At 51.3% G+C, this 23,111-nt stretch overlaps 1 protein-coding gene across 3 annotated transcripts in view; it reads left to right on the top strand.

The window, feature by feature from the left end:
- Window positions 1–2,440: 2,440 nt before the first annotated feature.
- The window catches only part of GPD2 (glycerol-3-phosphate dehydrogenase 2), a 76,803-nt gene continuing 56,132 nt past the window's right edge, over window positions 2,441–23,111 (top strand). For 2 of the 3 annotated variants that reach the window (XR_008463051.1, XM_054177474.1), the window contains exons 1-2: window positions 2,441–2,549; window positions 18,794–18,903. Coding sequence is in view for 2 of the 3 variants with exons in the window: in XM_054177474.1 (XP_054033449.1) it covers window positions 18,802–18,903 (102 nt within the window). In the remaining variant the exon portion in view is untranslated. Of the gene's footprint in view, window positions 2,550–17,882; window positions 17,965–18,793; window positions 18,904–23,111 lie in introns of those variants that run through there. The other variant, XM_054177485.1, reaches the window with a different exon arrangement.

Below are 23,111 nucleotides of genomic sequence, written 5' to 3'. Positions count from 1 at the left end.
ATGTCATCTTTAGGAAACTTTTCACTCCTCCTCGGATTTCCCTTTAATGAGAAGAGCAGCCCAGCACCCACATTTTCTACCCCCTCTCAGATTCTGCTCGTTTGTGAAGAGTTTCTGAAGTGCAGAGGCGCTGGGGTGCAGTTTATGTTCACTTGGAAACCGGATGCTGGTGCATTTCGCTCTCGTGCCCTGTTTTGAATCAATCAAAAATTACCCTACATTGATACTGACAGGGCAGCCACATCTGGCTTAGACAGCAAGCCTGCGGGCTGGGAGGACAGGGCCTTTTCCCACCTCTCACATTTCTCAGGATGTTTTGGGTGTTTGTCAAGAGACAAAACAGCAACACTCAGTGCCACGTTAGTGCATGTGTATGGGGTGAGCATTCACATATTGAACTTGTGCCTGTATTGGCTCATGGTGAAATTATTCACCGCAAATTGCATGCAAATCCTTTTTTAATCCTAACCTCCTTCTTAGCTTCTCACACTCTCTCAAAAAAACCCAACCCAACCCATACCCCACCCCCCCACCCCAAATGATCCACTTTTGGGGTGTGAGGGGTTTTTTGTTCTTTTTGTTCAGCTGAGATAGTCCTGAATATCTAGGTATTGTAGGTATCTAGGTATGATGGGCCTGAATATCTAGGTATTGCGCTGATTCCAGCTGCCACTTGAGCTCTTCTTCCTGTTTAAGAGCTCCTCATGTGTCTGGGATAAAAACTGCTTCCAGCACTGGTGGCCTGAATATCACTTACTTTGCAAAACTTCTGAAACCCAACCTTGCAGTTGTTTACCAACTTGAAATACCACCCAGAGAGCTGCAAGCCGTACATTATTATTGCAGTGTCCAATTTAGCTCATCTGGTTATAGCTGACCCAAGAGGGAGGGATTAAGTTCCTACAGTCTCCTCAGATGGGACCTGTTGCTGACATTTAGCTGAGGAGGGATTGGAGCGTGGCTGAAGGATGCCATGGGAGGGAGAAGTGTCCCCTTCCTCACAGCTGCAGCAGGTTATTTTTCAGTGCCTGATAGAAATCATGTCTCATGCTGCCTGTAAACCATGTTGAGTAAGCAGTGAGCGTGGAGGAACAGCAATAAAAGCACTTTCTGGGAGGCAGCCAAGAATCAGGGTTAGACACACAGCTGATCCTGCACGCCTGGAAAGCATGAGCCACAGACAAGGCAGTGCATGGGGTGTGCAAGGTCCTCTGCGTGTGACAGCAACTGCATCAGGCAGATAGGCTTGTGACGGGCATATGAGCTCCTGAGTCACAAGATCACCTCACGGCTTGCACCAGCACAGAATCACAGAATTGTTTGAGTTGGAAAAGACCTGTAAGATTACAAAATCCAACCATCAACCCAACACCACAATGGCCATTAAACCAGGACCCAGAGTGCCAATGTCCACGTTTCCTGAGCACCTTCAAGGATGGTGACTTCTCCACCTTCTTGGGCAGCCTCTTCCAATGCCTTGCAGCAAAGAAATTGTTCTTCATATGGAGCCTAAGCCTCCCCTGGCACAATTTCAGGCCACTTCCTCTTGTTCTATCACCTGATATTAGGGCAGAATAATCCAGATTATGAATGACTCCAGTACAGAATGAGATTTATTAAGACTTCTTTCTCTCCACCATGCTTTTTTAACCCACTAGGCAAACAGGGAAGGACCTGCAGTCAATGGATGGGCACTGATTTAATGGGCATTTGTATTACAGAATGGGTGTTGATGGAATGTACCTTGTATTATAGAACAGGCATTGACAGAATGTGCATTACTTTGTATTAATATAATGAATATCTTAGAATCATAGAATTGTTAGGGTTGGAAGGGACCTCAAGGATCATCCAGTTCCAACCCCCCTTGCCATGGGCAGGGACACTTCACGCCAGATCAGGTTGCAGAGAGCCACATCCAGCCTGGCCTTAAAAACCTCCAGGGGTGAGGCTTCCACCACCTCCCTGGGCAACCTGTTCCAGTGTCTCACCACCCTCATGGGGAAGAAATGTTCCCTGTTTATTTGTAAGGAAAACCCCTTTGTGCCCCAAAGGCGAAGCACCACCACCGCGCCTTAGGAATGGAGGTGATCAATCACCTAAACACCACTTCCTAGTTCAGCAGTAAGGACGAACAACCCAAATGAACCACGGCGCCAGCAGCGCCCACACGGGCTGCGCCCCGCGGGCCGTGCAGCCGGGGACGCCCCGCCGCCCCGCGCAGCCCGATGGGGAGGAGGGGTCGGGGCGCGCCGCGCCGCCCCTGCCGGCAGGCCGGGGCGGGAAGCCGGAGCAGGCCGCGGCCTAGCACGCTCCGCCCTCCGCCAGCAGCACCGGCCTGCCGTGAGGCCCAGCCGCGGCCTGCCGCCCAGGGCAGGGCGGGGAGGTGAAGGCGGAGCGGGCAGGGGAGGGCTGGCTGCTGGAGGCGTGCCGCGGGCGGAGGAGGAGGCGCGGAGGCAGCCGGCCGCTACCAACCCACCCCCCACCCGCCCCCCTCCGGCTTCAGCCGCCGGCCGGCAAGCGGAGCAGAGCGGGCCCGGGCTGCTCCTGTGAGTGGGGCTGGGGGTTTGGGTTTGGGGGGTGCTGAGGGGGCGGTTAATGGCGGTGCCCGCCTCGGGGGTGGCTGCGAGGGAACCGGCAGCGGGGGATCCGGCAGCGGGAGCAGGGAGCGGTGCGCGGCAGCCGTGGCTCCTGCGCCGGCAACCGACAGCCACCGCACCAGCGCTGCCGCCGATCCGGGTCTGCCCTTCTGCAGAGTGCGGGGAGAGCTCACCCCGCTGCGGCTGCCAGCCGCTCCCCGCGGCTTCAATTCAGCTGTTGGGTAGGAGGAAGGGCCGGGAAATGGGGCATGCGGCTGAGTTGTGGCAGCGGCGTGAAGCCCTGGGCAGCTGTCCCGTTGGTGCGGGCGTTGTCGCTGGGTGCTGAGTGTCCGCATCAACTGGTGGCTCTGCTTATGGAGAGGTGTTTGAACGTGGGTACAGCAAGAGGGGGATGCAGAACTCCTTAAGTGGTTTTTCTTTCTCAGAGCTGTGAAGGCATCTGTTATTAAAGCGTCTCCCATTACAGAACCATAGAATTGTTTGGGTTGGAAAAGACCTTTAAGATCATGGAGTCCAACCATCAACCCAACACCACCATGGCCATTAAATCATGTCCTAAAGTCTCCTGGCCACAGGTTTCTTGAACACCTCCAGGGATGGTGACTCCACCACCTGCCTGGGCAGCCTGTTCCGATCCCTGACCGCTCTTGCAGCAAAGAAATTGTTCCTCATCTCCAACCTAAACCTCCTCTGGCACAATTTCAGGCCATTTCATCTTGTTTTATCACCTGATCCTAGGGGAAAAGATCAACCCAAACTCACTCCAACCTTCCTTCAGGGATTTGTTGAGAGCAATGAAGTCTCCTCTCAGCCTCCCCTCCTCCAGGCTGAACAACTGTGGATGCTTCAGACGTTCCTTGTAACACTTGTTCTCTAAACCCTTCACCAACATCTCCTATTATTAAAGGATTCTCCTATTACTAAGCACCTTCTATTATTGAATAAAAAGTGATGCTTTAGGCAATGACTAGCCTAGCTGTAGTTGTGCTGAGCTCTGGAGAATGAAAGTGGTTCCTTCTCACTTGCACTGAACAGGGAGGTGGTGGAGTCTCTGTCCCCAGAGCTGTTCAAAAAAGGATTGGACGTGGCACTTGGAGCCATGGTTTAGTTGTCAGGAGGTGTTAGGTATTAGGTGATAGGTTGGACTTGATGATCTCTGAGGTCTTTTCCAACCTGTTTGATTCTGTGATCTTTGTGGGACGATTCTGGGTGAAAGCATCTGGGTGTAACCAGTAAGTCCTAAACTTTATTGAGTGCTTCTCTCTTCTAAGCAGCCCCTTCAGCAGAGGTTGATCAGCCCATGGCTGCAGGAAAAAGTGTGAATTGTGTGTGTGGAGACCTTGAGCTCAAAGCAGAGTTACTACCTGCTGAACTGACTCTTCATGGGTTCACAGATTGCAGCAGGTTGGAAGGGACCCTTAAAGGTCATCTTGTCCAACCCCCCTGCAGTCAGCAGTGACCCCTCCAACTGGATCAGGCTGCCCAGGGCCACAGTAGTCCAGTAGGACTCCATTGTTTGCAACTGATAGTGAAATCACAATGAAAGTGAGCTCCTTTCCATCTGTTGCTGGAAGCAAGGGCTCTCCCTTCTCCACTCTAGAATAGCTGCACTTTTCTCCTTGCTGCCCTTCCTTGTGTCTCATTAGAGCTGTTGGAGGTCCTCACACAAGTGAGCTATGCCTGCTGCAGTGGTGCTGAGCTTTCTGAAGGCAGTAGGAGCAGGAGCACCTCGCCAGCCTCGCTGGACACAGTCAGGTTCCAGCTACACTCAGGACAGCTGTAGAGGCAAAGGCTGTTGGGAAGGTTTGGAGCACCATGGAGGCTTGGATATGTTAGCAGTACAGACTCTTGCAGTTGTCTTTCTGTGGCTCACTGTTACGAGGACATAGCTGAGACTTCCCTGAGTCATGAGACTGCTCTGTGTAGTCTCACTTTCATTCTCTCTCTGCAGTGTGCTTGTGCACTGAGCTCCCTTTGAACTGTAACTGCTTTCCACCTAGAAACTTGCCCTGAGAGTTTCCCTCAAGTGTAATTATACTCTACGCTGGCCTGAAGGCTCTAAGGTCCCTTTCTCAGGACAGTCTTTTGACCATGAATGAGAAGCAAGCTTGGAGACTCAGCTATTAGGAGTGTGGTGTATTTTGAAGTGATGCTAATCAGACCTGGTTTTTCCTCACTTGTCTGTGGGTATGGTTCCTCAGAACTGAGGGCCACAAAGATGATCAGAGGGCTGCAGCACTTCTCCTTTGAAGATGGGCTGAAAGAATTGGGGCTGTTCAGCTGGGGAAGAGAAGGCACTAGGGAGACCTTTTGACTACATTTCAGTATCTGAAGGGGACCTACAGGAAGTCTGGGGAGGAACTGTTTAGAAGGGCCTGTGGTGATAGGATGAGGGGCAGTGGTTTGAAACTGGGGCAGGGTAGATTTGTATTGGACATTTAGAGGAAGTTCTTCACAATGAGAGTGGTGAAACACTGGAACAGTTGCCCAGAGATGTGCTGGAGGTCCTGTCCCTGGAGACAATCAAGGTCGGATTTGATGTCACCCTGGACAGCCTGATCCAGTTGGAGATGTCCCTGCTGACCACAGTGGGTTGGCTAAGATGCCCTTCAAGGGTCCCTTTCAACAAGCTGCAATCTGTGAACCTGTGCAAACTGCTCAGTGATGAGCAGTAGGTGAAGATCAGCTCATAAAGGCTCCATCTGATAGCTGAGGACCTTTAAGGGTTGATACATGAGGGAAAATCCAGTCTTTGCTCATTCCTCAGCAGGGATAAGCAGAATGTTGTTATTTTAATGTTAGCCATTTACCCATTTGATTTAGTCTTAAGTTTGGAGGGCAGTTTTGGGTATCACATGAAGCAGGATTTTCTCTGGTGGCCTGATGAGCTGTCATTAATGGAAACTGGGTAGGATGTGGTGGGTTCAAAGGCTGTTAATACAAACCAGTTGCCCCAGTAAGAGCTCAGGCCCCTTTCTGCCACCTGCCTTGTCTTCTGCTAAGCTTTAGCAAATATTGTGCTTTTTCCACAGGCAGTTTGCAGTTGCTGCTCTCAACTTTCACATGGAAGTATCTTGATGGTTTCAAAACAGGGCTTTTGTTTCCAAGCAGCTCTGTTAGGCAACAGCTTTACTTTTATCACAGCGCTTGTTTGCAGGCTGGCAACAGGACTTGCAGAGTTCTTCTGATTCTCAAGAATCAATTAATTATTACAAGAAGGACATGGAACTGTTAGAGTGGGGTCAGAGGAGGCCTCAAAGGTGATCTGAGGGCTGGAACACCTCCACTGTGAGGACAGTCTATTTTCAGTGGTGTCCTGTGATGGGACAAGGGGCAATGGACACAAACTGGAACACAGGAAGTTCCACCTCATCATGACAAAGAACTTCTTTGCTGTGAGGGTGCTGGAGCCCTTTGCAATCAAAACAGTTCTATGGTATCATGGTGTTGCTTTTAGAAACACCCCCCCTTGTACTCAGCACTGGTGAGGCCACACCTTGAGTACTGGGTCCAGTTTTGGGCCACTCACTCCAAGAAGGAAATTGAGGGACTGGAGCAGAGCCAGAGAAGAGCAAGGAAACTGGTGAGGGGTCTAGAGAACAAAGCTGGTGAGGAGCAGCTGAGGGACCTGGGGTTGTCTAGCCTGGAGAAAAGGAGGCTGAGGGAAGACCTAATTGCTTTCTACAACTACCTGAAAAGAGGTTGAAGCCAGATGGGGGTTAGTCTCCTCTCCCAAGGAAGAAGTGATAGGAGGAGAGGAAATGGCTTTGAGTTGTACCAGGGGAAGTTTAGCTTGGGAATGAGGAGAAACTTCTTCCATGAAAGGATTCTCAACCATTGGAACAGGATGCCCAGAGAGGTGGCTGAATCTTTGTCCCTGGAGGTGTTTCATAGAGGCAGAGATGTGCTGAGGGCCATGGTTTAGCACTAGACTTGGTAGAGTTAGAGAATGGTTGGTGTCAGTCTTAAAAGTCTTTTCCATCCCAAAGAATTCTGTGATTCCATGACTTTATACCCCTAAATAATTGCCTGTGAGCCAGGCTCCCATGGGAACCTGTAGCTCCATCTCAAAGGGGCTTCTAAATGCTGGATGAACTCACCCTGAGTCATGTCCTGGTGCTGCCTGTGGAGTCCAGGTTAGTACTTCCCCATGGCTGGGGACAAAGTCTTGGGCTGTGCCTTTTCTTCCGTGATTCTGTACCTGAGTGTTGATTCTGATTTGGCAGGTGCATTGTGGGCACTCCCTCCCCTGAGGCTGGGTTTGCAGGTTCTATCAGCTCTCAATCTTTATTCCAGTCTATAAAACCAGGCCACTTCCTGGATACGCCTCAGGAATCACCACCTCTGTAGTTCATTTGAGCAGGTTTGTGTATGCAGGCCTAGCTCTGCCCCTGCAGTACTCCAACCACCTCTTCTAATCCTTCCTCCTTGAGTACTTGACTTGAGGGGGAAGGAAAGCCATGGATGTAGTTCAGCCACAGTGTTCAGCTGGGCTGGTGGCTGATCCCATGTCTTCATCAAAGATGAGGGAATGAAGGACATTAGAACAGAAGCAGATCTAGACTGAGTGCAACTAGCTAGAACACATCTTTCAGCTGGTAGCCAGTCACAAGTAGTGTCCTCCAGAGCTCAGTGCTCTGACCAGTTCTCTTTAACTCTTTCTCCATGATCTGAGTGAAGGACATCAGAACAGCTCTAGACTGAATGCAACTAGCTAGAACACATCTTTCAGCTGGTAGCCAGTCACAAGTGGTGTCCCCCAGAGCTCAGTGCTCTGACCAGTTCTCTTTAACTCTTTCTCCATGATCTGAGTGAAGGACATCAGAACAGCTCTAGACTGAGTGCAACTAGCTAGAACACATCTTTCAGCTGCTGGACAGTCACAGGTGGTGTCCCCCAGAGCTCAGTGCTGGGACCAGTTCTCTTTAATGTCTTTCTCCATGATCTGAGTGAAGGGAGTGAAGGACATCAGAACAGCTCTAGACTGAGTGCAACTAGCTAGAACACATCTTTCAGCTGGTAGCCAGTCACAAGTGGTGTCCCCCAGTTCTCTTTTAATATCTTCATCAGTGATCTGAGTGAAGGGATGGAGGCACCCTCAGTTAAAGTGCTTACTTTTTAGTGTGTGCAGATTTGGGGAGGGGGGTGGGGGTGGTGGGGTGGTGGGTTCCATGGCTGCTGTTAACCCTTAGAAAGCAAGAATGCCTTTTTGAACTGTTTAAGCTAAAGGTAATGTTGGCACAGGGCCAGGAAAGGATGGAAATCTTCCTGGCCTACATGTGGTGAGGCTGGAGAATAGGTTTCCTAGCCCTTGGATGGCAGGTTTTGAAGTTGTCTTTCAGTAGGGCAGGAGGGAATTGAAAGGCTTTTCCCATAAACCTTGGTCAGTATCTGCTGATGCTGGGAAAGCTCAGCATACTCATGACCTCAGGGTTTCTTCTTTGGTTAGTTCTTAAGTGCAGTGCTTGGGACTGCAGCCATCACTAAGCATCCCCTGAGGCTCAGCCGACCTCTGCTTCCCTTGCAGGATGGTGACCTAGCTGAAGTCCCAAGAAGCATCTAGAAATCAAGCTTTTCCCCTCAGCAACTTTCTGAGGCAGCTTTCTTGGTGGGAGGATAATGAAGCAGCAGAAAAAGAAGTGGTCAGGTTGCACAGCGATGTGGTTGAGTGCCCATCCCTGAAGACATTCAAGAGCAGACTTGGATGTGGCCCTGGGCAGCCAGCTCCAGTTGGAGATGTCCCTGCTGACTGCTGGAGGGTTGGACAAGATGACCTCTGAGGGTCCCTTCCAGTCTGATGCAGTCTGTGAATCTGTGAAAACAGAAAGACTGGAAAGAGGACCCAAACAAGTTTGTTCCTTCTGGGATACAGCTCAAAGCAGCTGGGTTGTCATCTGCTGCAGGCTGGGATGTTCTTGATAGCTGAGTACAGAAAGCAAAGGAAGTGGTTTGAAGTAGTGGGAGCCATGAGAAGCAGGGAGGGTAGCCCACCTCTTTGTGTGCATGACAAACACCATGGCTGCTTTGGGGCAGGATAGCCAAGCTCCTTGTCTGCACTGCAGTGTGGAAAGAAGCTTCCTCAGTTGATAAGCTACTGCTCTCTTCCATGGTTAGAGCAGGATGGCCAGTGGGGATTTTGGGTCTGAAGTTCTGACTACAGGAACTTATAAAGCTGTGGTGAAGTCCATAAGCTGTCTGTGGGCTCTGTTTATGTGCTTGCTTGGTGAGGAAGTTCTTGGGTAATTGGTGAGGAAGTTCTTCAGTAATTACCCAATTGGGAATGGTTTTAAGCTGAGGGAGAGTAGGTTTAGACTGGATCTTGCCAAGAAGTTCTTCAGTATGAGGGTGGTGAGACTCTGGAGTGGGTTGCCCAGAGAGCTTTTATATGCCCCCTCCTTGGAGGTGTTCAAGGCCAGGTTGGATAGGACATTGAGCAACCAAGTCTAGTTGAGAGGTGTCCCTGCCCATGGCAGGGTGTGGAGGATTGAGAGAGGGCCTAGCTTGATGAGGAGAGGCTGAAGGATCTGGGATTGTTTAGCATGGAGAAGAGGAGGCTCAGGGGAGACCTTATTGCTGTCTACAACTACCTGAAGGGAGGCTGTAGCCACGAGGGGGTTGGTCTCTTCTCCCAGGCAACCAGCACCAGAAGAAGAGGACACAGTCTCAAGCTGTGCCAAGGGAAGTTTAGGCTTGAGGTGGGGAGAAAGTTCTTCCCAGAGAGAGTTGTTAGCCTTTGGAATGTGCTGCCCAGGGAGGTGGTGGAGTCACCATCCCTGGAGGTGTTCAAGAAGGGACTGGTTGTGGCACTTGGTGCCATGGTTTAGTAGTCATGAGGTGTTGGGTGACAGGTTGGACTTGATGATCTTTGAGGTCTTTTCCAACCTTTTTGATTCTATGATTCTATGTCTAAGGTCCCTTTCAACCTAAGCCATTCCCTGATTCTATGATGAATTAAAGTGCCAAAACTTGTGTTTAAGAACCCAAGATCACCATGAGAGGCTTTAGGAGAGCACCTGGAGGCTGGATTCTCCCAAGATATCAGCCATATTTAAGCTTGAGGAGGGCAGATTTAGGCTGGAGAATAGGAAGAAATTCTTCACAGTGAGGTTGGTGAGACACTGGAACAGGTTGCCCAGGGAGGTCATGGGTGCCCTCTCCCTGGAGGTGTTCAAGGTGAGGCTGGATGAGGCCTTGAGCAACTTGATCTAGTGGAAGGTGTCCCTGCCCATGGCAGGGGAATTGGAACTAGATGATCTTTGAGGTCCCTTCCAGCACAAACCATTCTGTGATTCTGTTCTGTGTTTTGTACCCACTGGAATTCATCCTTGCTCTGTTGCTTTGTTATAGCTGTGGCTGATAATAATTAATGGAGAAGTCACAAGTGCATGAGTCAGTGGCCCAGGCTTGTGCTGGTGGGTAGATAAGCTATGGTTGCCCTTCAAAGTGTGCTGCTTTATTCCCTTGATTGTTGTTGTTGCTGGTTAGGTAACAAGTAGGGCAGAGATGAGACCTGTGCCATCTGAGGAGAGAGTTGCTTGGTAACTGCTAGGAGTGCTGCAGGTGAAGGGTCTTCAGTTTGGGTTGGTTTAAACTTTAATCACTTTGGTTTAAGATGCTTAATGCAGGTTAAGGGAAGTTCTCCTCCACCTCTACTCTGCTGTAGTGAAGCCACCTCTGTAGTTCTGGGATCCCCATGTCAAGAGAGACAGGGAACTGCTGGAGAAGGTCCAGTGGAGAATCTAAAGATGCTGAGGGTCCTGCAGCATCTCTTTGAAGAGGAAAGGCTGGGAGACCTGGGGCTGTGGGGGCTGGAGAAGAGTAGCCCCAGAGGGGATATCTTCAATGCTCAGCAATATATGATGGTTGAGGGTCAAGAGGATGAGGTCCACACACTTTTCATTGGTGCCCATTGACAGGACAAGGGGCAAGGGGCACAAACTGGAACCCAGGAGGTTCCATCTGAAGATGAGGAGAAACTTGTTTGGTGTGAGGGTGCTGGAGGCCTGGAGCAGGCTGCCCAGAGAGGTTGTGGAGTCTCCTTCTCTGGAGAGCTTCCAAAGCCATCTGGACATTGTGCTGCTGGGCAAGCTGCTGTGGGTGCCCCTGATTTAGTAGGAGGGGTTGGACTGGATGATCTCCTGAGGTCCCTTCCAAAGCCACCATGCTGGGATTCTGCGGCACCCTGCAAAAGGTGGTGTTAACCACTTCAGTCTTGTAGCAAGCACAGGAGAGAGCTGGTGGGTGGCATTGCTGAGGGAGGTGCTAAAAGGGTTACTTTCTGATCACCCCCACCTTTTTCTTCTGATTTGGCCACTTCCTGTGTTGCCAGTCTCAACCAGAATCATATGACTTGAAGTCCTCAAGTTCCCCACAGTAAGAATCCTGATGGTGGCCTATTCTCCTGTTTTCCTGAGCAGCTATCATAGCCATTGCCTTCGAAGTAGTCCTACAAGAAGCTCAAGAAGGACAAGGAACTAGTGGAGGGAGTCCAGCATAGGGCCACTGAAATGCTGAGGGGATTGGAACATCTTGCACATGAGGAAAGGCTGAGACCTGGGGCTGTTTAGTTTGGAGAAGTGGAGGCTGATGGGGGGGCTTCTCAATGCTCAGCAAGAGCTGAAGCATGGGGGGCAAGAGGCTGGGGCCAGACTCTTGTCAGTAGTGCCCAGTGGCAGGTCAAGGGGCAATGGGCATAAACTGGAACCCAGGAGATTCCATGTGAAGATGAGGAGAAGCTTCTTCAGTGTGAAGGTGCTGAAGCCCTGGAGCAGGCTGCCCAGAGAAGTGGAGGAATCTCCATCTCTGGAGGCTTTCAAGATCCCCCTGGGTGTATTCCTGTGTGACCTGCTTTAGGTGATTGTGGTCTGGTACAGAGGTAGAACTGAGGGAGTTGGGGCTGTTCAGTCTGGAGAAGAGAAGGCTCTGAGGAGACCTTATTGTGACCTTCCAGCATCTGAAGGGGGCTACAAGAAAGCTGGGGAGGGACTTTTGAGGGTGTCAGGGAGGGATAGGACTGGGGGGAAAACTAGAAATGGGTAGATTGAGATTGGATGTTAGGAAGAAGATCTTCCCCATGAGGGTGGTGAGAGCCTGGCACAGGTTGCCCAGGGAAGTGGTGGAAGCCTCATCCCTGGAGGTGTTTGCAGCCAGGCTGGATGTGGCTGTGAGCAACCTGCTGTAGTGTGAGGTGTCCCTGGCCATGGCAGGGGGTTGGAGCTAGATGATCTTTGAGATCCCTTCCAACCCTAACAATTCTATGATTCTAATAGGTTGGTAGGGACTTCAGGGATCATCTGGTTCAACCTTTCTTGGGAAAAAAAAGCAAACAACAAACCAAACCAAACCACCTTCAGAGGTCCCTTCCAACCTCTACCATTCTGTGACTTTGTGACCAAAAGTGGAATGAGAGGCAACTGAGGAGCGATGACTTCAGCTCTTTGGAGAACAGTCTCAGGCTGCGCATGGGGAGGTTCAGGCTAGATGTTAGGAAAAAGTTCTATACAGAAAGAGTGATTGCCCATTGGAATGGGCTGCCTGGGAGGGGGTGGAGTCATCATCACTGGAGGTTTTCAGGAAAAGACTTGATGGGGTGCTTGGTGCCATGGGTTAGTTGTTTGGGTGGTGTTGGATTGGTTGATGGGTTGGACACGGTGATCCTGAAGGTCTCTTCCAACCTGGTTTATTCTATGTATTCTATTCTATGAGAAGAAGAGGCAGTGCAGGACTCTCAGCTCAGCCTGGAGGAGCATCAGTCTGGGGCTCTCATCACCCAAAACTCACCTGGGAAGCTGTGGGAAGGGTTTGAGGCAGATGGAATCAGAGGGTGCTGCTGTGCCCGTGGCGAGCTCTGCAAAGCCCAGGGCTGGCGATGGGAAGCCTTCTATTTTTGAGCCTGCCGTGGGGTGAGTCACTCCATTAGCTGTGTTGGTGTCAGCTGGAATGGGAGGCGCCCAGATTCCATGGTGATGGCCTCGCAGAGCACACACACACACAGAGCACAACAGATTGGGTTTGCTTCTCCTCATCTCGCAGGTTCCGCGTCTCCTGCACCGCGTCTGATGGCAGCGTGCAGGGCGTCACGCGCTCCGAGCGCCCAGCTACTCCGCTTGGCTCCATCTGTCTCTTCCCTTCCACTCTGGCAGGCGTCTTCCCTTGCTCTGCAGCTCCTGGTTCTGTGTCTGAACGTGCCACCCTGGAGTGGAGCTTGAGGAGGGCAGAGTTAGACTGGAGAGCAGGAAGAAGTTCTTTGCAGTGAGGGTGGCGAGGCTCTGGAACAGGTTGCTCGGGGACGTTGTGGATGTCCCCTCCCTGGAGGTGTTCAAGGCCAGGTTGGATGAGGCTTTGAGCAACCTGGGCTGGTGGAAGGTGTCCCTGCCCATGGCAGTGGGGGTTGGAACTAGATGGTCTTAAAGGTTTCTTCTAACTCATACCATTCTATGACTCTATGAACCATTCCCCTTCCTTCCCTCTTTCCTCCTTCCTTTCATTCTTTCCCCCAACTCTGACCATGCACAGCTAGGACCCAGCCCCACACCTTCATTTTGGACTCAAGAAAATGTCTCCCCATGAGAACAGTGGGACATTGGAATCATCTCCCAAGGAAAGCAGTGGATTCCCCTCCACTGGTCAGGGTTTGAGACTTAGTTTAACAGGGTGCTGGGCCACCTCATTTCAACCAGACTATCATCTAGAAAGGTTGGACCAGGTGATCCTTCTTGTATCCCTTCCAACCTGGCATCCTTTGATACTGTGATAATTAGGAAGCAGTTGAGTGGAGAAATGCTGGTGGTTCCAGCACTTCCTTCTCCCTCTCCTGGCCTCCTTGGGTGGTAGCAGGTTGCACAACTCAGGGAAGATCCAGCCCACAGCCTTGCATCTACCTGAGTTGGGCATTTTGGGAGATCAGGAAGTCACTCGGAGGCTTTCTGTCAGCTGAAGGAGAGCTGTGGGCTGGCAGGTGCTCCTGAAGAGGAGCACCTACTGAAGAGAAGTGTTGGAAGTCACTTTAGAAAGCAGGATGTAAGTTGCCTTTGTATGCTTTGGGGGTTATAGACATGGGGCTGACAGCCAAGCAGGAGGATGTTGAGTTTCACAAGCTGCTGGAGCAGAGCCTTGGAGCACGCTGCAGGGGGTCCATGGGCTGGTAGCTTTGAGGTTCACCCAGTGAGCTCTCTGGGGCAGGGCCACTGGTCAACAGTGGGGGCTCTGGAGTGAGAGGTTCCTAGGAAAGTGCCTTTCATGTGTCTTTGCAGGAAGAGGGGCAACAAAGCTGGTGAAAGGTCTGGAGAACAGATCTGGTGAGGAGCAGCTGAGGGAACTGGGGTTGTGTAGTCTGGAGAAGAGGAGGCTGAGGAGGGACCTTCAGGGTCTCTACATCTCCCTAAAAGGAGACTGGAGTGAGGTGGGGGTTGGTCTCTTCTCCCAAGGAACAAGTGATAGGATGAGAAGAAACAACCTTAAGTTGCCCTGGGGAAGGTTCAGGTTGGCCATGAGGAACAATTCCTTCCCCAAAAGGGTTGTCAAGCCCTGGCACAGGCAGCTCGGGGAGGTGGTGCAGCCACCCTCTGTGGAGATGTTCAAGAAGCCTGTGGACATGGCACTTGGTGCCGTGGTTTTGTGGCCATGGTGGGGTTAGGTTGACAGATGGCCTCTATGATCTTGGGCAGCTTTTGCAGCTGAAACAATTCTCTGGCTGCTGATCCCGTGGCTGAGATGCTGGTGAGGAAATGCAGTGCAGGAGGGAGGGGTTCCTGCAGTGACGACAGCTTCTGGGAGCTGCTTCAGCGCCTGGAAACCAAAAGTAGGAACCTGAAGCTGCTGAGTAGTTTCCATTTCATGTAGGCTGCCCTTTTGTGTCTCCTTCCAAGATTAAAGCCTCTTTCTTCTTACCAGGAGCTCTTTAATAAAAAGCTGAAACTTTGAGCCTATGTTCCTGTGGACATTTCCAGATCCTCCTCTGGTTTACTAGGGAGGGTCCCTTGTAGCTTCTTTAACAGATCCATACAATCCTGGAATGGTTTGGGTTAGAAGGGACCTTAAAGATCACCTAGTCCCAACCCTCCTGCCATGGGCAGGGACAGCTTCCACTAGATCACACTGTGCATAACACCCACTCCTTTCTGCATGCCACAGGCTCCTCCTGTGCCAGTCAAGAGCTCCTTGCTCCTGTTGGAGCTCATTCCAGAGCCTGCAAGGGCCTTCAGGCCACCCTGGAATGGAGACCATGGGTCCAAAGGATGCCACTGATGGCCTGAATTGAAACTAAAGACAATGTGTGGATTGCCAGTGTCAGGTGGCACAGCATTCATAGAACCATTGAATGGTTTGGGTTGGAAGGAACCTTAAAGATCATCCACTTCCAACCCCTGGCCATGGGCAGGGTCACCTTCCACTAGCCCAGGTTGCCCAAGGCCACATCCAGCCTGGCCTTGAACACCTCCAGGGATGGGACATCCACAACCTCCCTGGGCAACCTGTTTCACCCTCACTGTGAAGAATTTCTTCCTAATCTGTAGCCTAAATCTCCCTTCTTCCAGCTCAAAGCCATTGCCCCTTGTGCTGGCACCACAAGCCCTTGTCAAAAGTCCCTCCCCAGCTCTCCTGTAGTTCCTTTCAGGTACCTTGGAAAAGAAACCACATTCCATGTGGGAAGTGGCACACAGCAAGGTCTCCTTGAGGCAGCAGGACAACTTAAACACCACCTCAGTGTGCAGAGAGCTCAGGAGGAATAAGGGGCTCTCTGAACATCCACTTGTGGGGCTTTCCCTCAAGGTGATCCCCAGAAGGTCTGCTGGTAGCACCAGGCAGGATGAAGCAGAGCACAGGAGATGGAAGGGGAAGGAATGAAGTCTGGGTGGTGACACCCAAGGCTGTGCTGCGTGCACAGAGACAAAGCATTGCTTGAAACCCCCTCGTCTTTTGCAAGCAGGGAGCAGAGCTTGAGTTGTTTCCAAGCCGAGATCAATAGCTTGGGATGGAAACCCAGTTTTATTTCAGTGCAGATCGTGACAGCAAGCAGCATGAGAAGGGATGCAGTCAGAAACCAGCCAGCTTGCCACGACACGTGGTTTAAATCACCTTTAAACTGGCTCCAACAGGGGTGCCTGGGGCCTTGAACAGCCTGGTCTAGTCCAAGGTGTCCCTGTCCATGGTTGGAACTAGATGATCCTTAAGGTCCCTTCCAACCCAGACCTTTCTATGAATCTGTGATGTTGAACTGGGATAGCCCAGAAAGTTGTGCTGCCACTCAGTGTGGCCTGGACAGGCTAGAGAGCTGGGTGGAAGCAATCCAATGAAATTCAAGAAGGGCAAGTGTAGAGTCATGTGTCAGGGGAAGAACAACCCCATGGATCAGCACAGACTGATCACAGATCACAGGATGTTGGAAGGGACCTGCAAAGACCATTGAGTCCAACCCTCCTGCCAGAGCAGGACCATAGAATCCAGCACAGATTGCACAGGAACACATCCAGGTGGGGCTGGAAAGTTTCCAGAGAAGGAGACTCCACATCCTCTCTGGGGAGCCTGATCCAGTGCTCTGTTGGAGAGCAGCTCTGGAGAAAAGGACCTGGGAGTGCTGGTGGACCACAGGAACCAGCAATGTGCTCTTGTGGCCAAGAAAGGCCAATGACATCCTGGATTGCATCGAGAGGAGTGTGGCCAGCAGGTCAAGGGAGGTTCCCCCTCTGCCTCTACTCTGCCCTAATGAGGCCATATTTGCAGTACTGGGTTCAGTTATGGGCTCCCTAGTTAAAGATTTGAGACAGGGAGCACAAGAGGGACATAGACCTGTTGGAGCACAGCATGGTTTAATGGTGACCTGGCAGTGCTGGGTTAATGATTTGACTTGATGATACCAAAGGTCTTTTCCAACCTTAATGATTCCATGATTCTGTGCAGGGGTTTGTGCTTTGGACCTCATCCTTTCTCCCTGAACTTGGATGTGGTTGAGACCCCATCCCTGGAGACACTGAAGTTCAAACTTGATGGTACCCTAAGCAACCTGTTCTAATTGAAGATGTCCCTGCTGACTGCGGGGGGCTTGGGCAAGATGACCTTTGAGGGTCCCTTCCAACCCAGTGCATTCTGTGAAGCATGGAAGGGACACACTTGAACGCCAGGTTCTCCCAGCTGGCATGCTGGGAGATGCTAATTTGCACTGTTTCAACTCCCATGGCTTCTTGAGCATCTTATGTCCCCAGAAGAGTCACTTGCAACCTGCTCTTCCATGAGGTGACTCTGCTGATGCATCGTGTGTGTAACCACTTCTAGAGTGCCACCAGCCTGCAGTCTCAGATGGGCTGTTATTGTCACAGCTTGAGGGAATCCTATGGTGGAAGACTGGAGTCCAGAGTGCTGGGGTGATGTGTGTGTATTCACCATCACCAAGTGCTTCCTGGGGCTGCAGATGGCCTCTGAACTGGTGCTGGTTGTCTTTCTTCTTGTATTTTGCTGAACAACCCCAGTTCCCTCAGCTGCTCCTCACCAGACCTGTTCTCCAGACCATTCACCAACTCCCTTGCACTCCTCAGGGCATGCTCCAGCTCTTCAATGTCCTTTTTGAAGTGAAAGGCCCAAAACTGAACCCAGGATTTGAGGTGGGGCCTCACCAGTGCCTGGTAGAAGGGGATGGTATCAGCTCTAGACCTGCTGGTCAAATTATTGCTGATCCAAGCCAGGATGCTGGTGGCCTTCTTGGCCATCTGGGCACATGCTGGATCATGTTCAGCCACTGTTTACTCAATGTCCTTCTTGGAGCAATGGGGCAGTAGGGCCTCCTTGAGTACCCAGTACAAGGACTGAGCCCCCTGACCAGGCTCTGCATGAGGCTACCAAGGCCTCTTGCAGTGGGCAGCCACCACAGCTCCCTGCTGCTGGCCCAGTGCCACTCTGGCCACGCGGGGAGTCGGCTGGCATTCCAGTGTTGGCACGGGGCTGTGACACTTCTCCTGCTCCTGCTGTAAGCCTTAGCCTTGCTAAATCCCCATGGGGAGGTTGCAGGGTGAGTCTGGGTCTGGGGCAAACACATCTTTATGAGCAGAGGGTTGGAGTTCTGATGGACATCCTCCAAGTGATGTTGTGCTGTTTCTAACGTGGTGCGAGCCGCTGGGGGGAAGCTGGATGAGGCTGTGCCTGCTTAAGATGCAGGTCAGCTCCATGCAAGTCCTTCATTCAGTGGCTGAACACTGGGGCTTTGAAGAGTTTCTCTGACCCACATAGGGCTGGTTTGAATCCATCCCTTGCCAGATGATCAAGTTTTGCCCTTATTCCCAGCTACTTCATCTTGTCCACACTCTCTTCTACTGCTTCTCCCTGGAGGACCTGCTTCCTGCTTAGCAATCCCTGGGTTTGTCACCATTTCCAGGTAGGACAGGCTCTGCTGGTGGGCAGAGAACACAGGCATCACGATTCCTGGCTGGAAAGCAGCATGGGGTGCTGCTAGGTAAATGTGATGGGGGAAAGTTTGGTGGGATAAGGGTGCAGCTGAAGGTGACCCACGGGCCTGAAGTGACAGGAGGAGGGGCAACGGCTTTGGGCTGGAAGAGGGGAGATTGAGACTGAAGATTAGGAAGAAATTCCTTCCAGTGGGGGTGGGGAAACTCTGGGACATGTTGCCCAGGGTGGTTGTGGATGCCCTCTCCCTGGAGGTATTCAAGGCCAGGCTGGGTGGGGCCTTGAGCAGCTTGGTCTAGTGGAAGGTGTCCCTGCCTGAAAGGGGGTTTGGAACTGGATGATGTGTAAGGTCCCTTCCAACCTGAGCCATTCTATGTAACTGTGAAGCTAGTTCCAACCCCATTGCCATGGGCAGGGACACCTTCCACTAGACCAAGTTGCTCAAGGCCCCATCCAGCCTGGCCAGGGAGAGGGCATCCACAACCACCCTGGGCAACCTGTTCCAGCATCTCCCCACCCTCACTGGAAAGAATGTCTTTCTAATCTTCAGTCTCAATCTTCCCCTCTTCCAGCCCAAAGCCATTGCCCTTCCTCCTGTCACCTCAGGCCCGTGGGTCACCTTCAAGAGTAGGGTTTCTGGGTTGGGCCTGGTGATCCTGAGGGTCTTTTCCAACCTGAACGCTTCTGTGGCTCTGCGACTGCCCTTCCCCTCCCCGAAGATCACTGATCAACACATTGCCAGGGGCTCCTCCGAAGGGCTCCTCCCCAAAGGGTTTGCTTTCCTCTGCCTTTCCCTGCAGCTCCCAAGATGGCATTTCAGAAGGCGGTGAAAGGAGCGGCTCTGATTGGCGGCGGCGCCATGGCAACGGTTTTTGGCCTCTCGCAGTTCGCTCAGTATAGAAACCAACACGTAAGTATTGGCGATGGTTTCTGAGCACATCTGAAACTTCCCCAGCTGCTGGAGCGTCTGTCAGGCTCCTTTGCTTGGGGACAGAGTGCCAAGAGCCTCTCTGGCGGCTCCTTTTGGCGGGTGCTAAGCTGGAGGACGGTTCACCACTGGAGGTCTGCAACCAGTGGGTGATTCTTGGGAGGCAGCTTTCACATAGACCTTTGTGTGCTAGGTTCTGGATGACACTGAACTGGGTGGGAGTGTTGAGGAGAGGAGACCAAGAGGTGACCACAGTAATGTTTATATGTGAGGGGTGAGTGTCAGAAATTGAATAGAATAGAGTAGAATAGAGTAGAGTAGAATAGAATAGAATGGAATAGAGTAGAATAGAATAGAATGGAATGGAATAGAATAGAATAGAATAGAATAGAATAGAATAGAATAGAATAGAATAGAATAGAATGGAATAGAATGGAAATGAATAGAGTAGAATAGAATAGACTAGAGTAGAATAGAATAGAATGGAATAGAATAGAATGGAATGGAATGAAATAGAATAGAATAGAATAGAATAGAATGGAATTGAATAGAGTAGAATAGAATAGAATAGAGTAGAATAGAATGGAATAGAGTAGAATAGAATAGAATAGAATGGAATAGAGTAGAATCTAATAGAATAAAAGCAGAATAGAATAGAGTAGAATAGAGTAGAATAGAGTAGAATAGAATAGAATAGAATAGAATTGAATTGAATTGAATTGAATTGAATTGAATTGAATTGAATTAACCAGGTTTGAAGAGACCTTTGAAACCAACCTATCATCCAACACCATCTGATCAACTAAACCATGGCACCAAGCACCCCATCCAGTCTCTTTCTAAACACCTCCAGGGATGGTGACTCCACCACCTCCCTGGGCAGCACATTCCAATGGCCAATCACTCTTTCTAGGAAGAACTTCTTCCTAACATCCAGCCTAAACCTCCCTTGGTGCAGCTTGAGACTGTGTCCTCTTGTTCTGGTGCTGGTTGCCTGGGAGAAGAGATGGTGCTGGTTGCCTGGGAGAAGGAGGATGGAGCCAGGCTCTGTTCAGAGATGCCCAGTGACAGGACAAGGAGCAGTAGGTGCAAGGTGGAGCAGAGGAGGTTCCACATGAACATAAGGAAAAACTTTCACTGGGAAGGTGGAAAAACACTGGAACAGGCTGCCCAGAGAGGTTGTAGAGTCTCTTTCTCTGATACATTCAAAACCTGCCTGGATGCATTCCTGTGTGGCCTACTCTGGGTGATCCTGGTCTGGCAGGGGGCTTGGATTGGATGATCTTTCAAGGTCCCTTCCAACCCCTAATGTTCTGTGATCTGCTGGAGGGTAGGAAGGCTCTGCAGAGGGATCTGGACAGGCTGGATCAGTGGGCCAAGGCCAATGGGATGAGGATTAATAAAACCAAGTGCTGGGTCCTGCACTTGGGTCACAACAGCCCTAATGAAGGCTCCAGGCTTGGGACGGAGTGGCTGGAAATTGCCCAGCAGAAAAGGACCTGGGAGTGCTGGTTGACAGAAACTGAGCATGAGCCAGTGTGTGCCCAAGTGGCCAAGAAGGCCACCAACATCCTGGCCTGGATCAGCAATAGTGTGGCCAGCAGGAGTAGGGCAGTGATAATGCTTTTGTACTGGGCACTGGTGAAGCCACACCTTCAAGTGAGAGCCAGTTTTGGGCCCCTGACTCCAAGAAGGACATTAAGGGGCTGGAACATGTGCAGAGAAGGGCAACAAAGCTGGTGAAGGGTCTGGAGAACAGGGCTGGTGAGAGGCATCTGAGGGAACTGGAGGTGTTTAGTCTGGAGAAAAGGAGGCTGAGGGGAGACCCCATTGCTCTCTACAGCTCCCTGAAAGGAGGTTGGAGCCATGTTGGGGGTTGGTCTCTTCTCCCTACTATCAGGTGATTGAAGGACAGGGGAATTTCCCCTGAAATTGTGCCAGGGGAGGTCTAGGTTGGAGATTAGGCCCCAGCCTTGACCCCAGGGAAAATTACAGAGTCACAGAAAGGTAGGGATTGAAAGTGACCTCTGGAGACAACCTCCAACCTCCAACCTCCCTGCCGAGGCAGGTTTGTCTAGAGAAGGTCACACAGGAGCACACGGAGAGATGGCGATTCCAGCACCTCTCTGGGCAGCCTGCTCCAGTGCTCTGTCACCCTTAGATGGAAGAAGGTCCATACCTCCAACCTGCCTCTGCAGCACTGATCACAGCCCTGATAAGAGGACATGGTGGTGTTGGGTTGGTGACTGGGCTCTGTGGTCTTAGAGGGCTTTTCCAGCTGCAACAGTTCTATGATTCTATGATCAGGGCCTGCGCTGGGGCTTTTTTTATGACTTCCTTTTTCTCCATGGCTCAGGATGATGAATTTGATTTCTCCAGCCTACCTGGAGCTTTACATTAGCACATGAACAGGAATGTTACTTATGGATTCCTAGATCACTTTGTGAGTCCGTGATTGAGTTCCAACTGCCAGGCTGAATTTTCTTCTCGCTATGAGCGCAATCAAACCCATTCAAGGAACTCTTGCCTGAGGAGCTGTAGATATAAACAGCAATTGCTGGTTGCAGTAAACACACTTGGTCATGCCAAACTAATCAGGGTGGTGCAGATGGGATCCCTGCATGCAGCTTTTCTTCTCCCTCACAGCTAATTGACAGCAAGATGAATCATGTCTCCATCAGTTCCTGGTGGGTGCCGCCGCGCTCAGCCAGGTCTTCTTGCTGTGCCTGTGGCTATCAGCTTGGGGCTGTGCTCCCTCACAGAATCAGAGAATTGTTTGGGTTGGAAAAGCCCTCCAAGATCACTGAGTACAACCATCAACCCAACACTACCATGGCCACTGATCCATGTCCCAAAGTGCCATGGCCACAGGTTTCTTGAACACCTCCAGGGATGGGGACTCCACCACCTCCCTGGGCAGCCTGGTCCAGTGCCTGAGAATCCTTTCTGGGGAGAAATTTTTCCTACTGTCCAACCTGAACCTCCCCTGACACGACTCGAGGCCATTTCTTCTTGTCACCTTTACACCATTTGTTGTACTTGAAGTGATGAACTGCAGTCAACTCCAGGCAGTGCTGGTACGCCTTGGTTCTTCTGCAGTTACAGAATGAAGTTATTCTTGAAGTTATTCCTCCAGGAGAGGCTGCAAAGATGATCTGAGGCTGGAACTCCCTCTCCTATAAAGAAAGGCTGCAAGAGTTGGGGTTGTTCAGCCTGGAGAAGAGAAGGTTCTAGGGAGACCTTTGAACAGCCTTCCAGAATTTGAAAGGGGCTACAGGAGAGCTGGGGAGGGACTTTTGACAGGGGCTTACAGTGACAGGATGAGGGGTGATGGCTTCAAACTGGAAGAAGCTGGATTGAGATTAGAGATGAGGATGAAATTCTTCCCCTTGAGGATGGTGAGACACTGGGACGAGTTGCCCAAGGAGGTTGTGGATGCCCTGTCCACCACCTCCCTGGGCAGCACATTCCAATGGCCAATCTCTCTTTCTATGAAGAACTTCTTCCTAACATCCAGCCTAAACCTCCCCTGGCACAGCTTGAGACTGTGTCCTCTTGGTCTGGTGCTGCTTGCCTGGGAGAAGAGACCAACCCCCACCTGGCTACAACCTCCCTTCAGGGAGTTGTAGACAGCAATGAGGTCTCCCCTGAGCCTCCTCTTCTCCAGGCTAAGCAACCCCAGCTCCCTCAGCCTCTCCTCCCAGGGCTGTGCTCCAGACCCCTCCCCAGCTTTGTTGCCCTTCTCTGGACACCTTCCAGCAACTCAACATCTTTCCTTAAACTGAGGGGCCCAGAACTGGACACAGGACTCAGGTTAGGTGTGGCCTAAGCAGTGCAGTGTACAGGGGCAGAATGACTTCCCTGCTCCTGCTGGCCACACTGTTCCTGATGCAGGCCAGGATGCCATTGGCCTTCTTGGCTGCCTGGGCACACTGCTGGCTCATGTTCAGCCTACTATCAACCAGTACCCCCAGGTCCCTTTCTGCCTGGCCACTCCCCAGCCTGTAGCACTGCCTGGGGTTGTTGTGGCCAACGTGTTGAACCCAGCACTCAGATGTGCTAAATCCCTTTGGTCAGAAGAATAAAGTGGAAGCTGAACTTTGGAAGTGCCACAGCTCTGTACCTCACCCTGTGATCTTTGCCAAGTGCCTCACGCTGGTGTGCAAACAGCAGGGAGCGAGGGGAGGCTG

The sequence above is a fragment of the Dryobates pubescens genome, chromosome 2 (genome assembly GCF_014839835.1).
Source record: "Dryobates pubescens isolate bDryPub1 chromosome 2, bDryPub1.pri, whole genome shotgun sequence".
Taxonomy (NCBI): Eukaryota; Metazoa; Chordata; class Aves; order Piciformes; family Picidae; genus Dryobates; species Dryobates pubescens.
The sequence above is the reverse complement of the archived record's forward strand: the minus strand, read 5'-3'. Positions and strand labels throughout refer to the sequence as shown.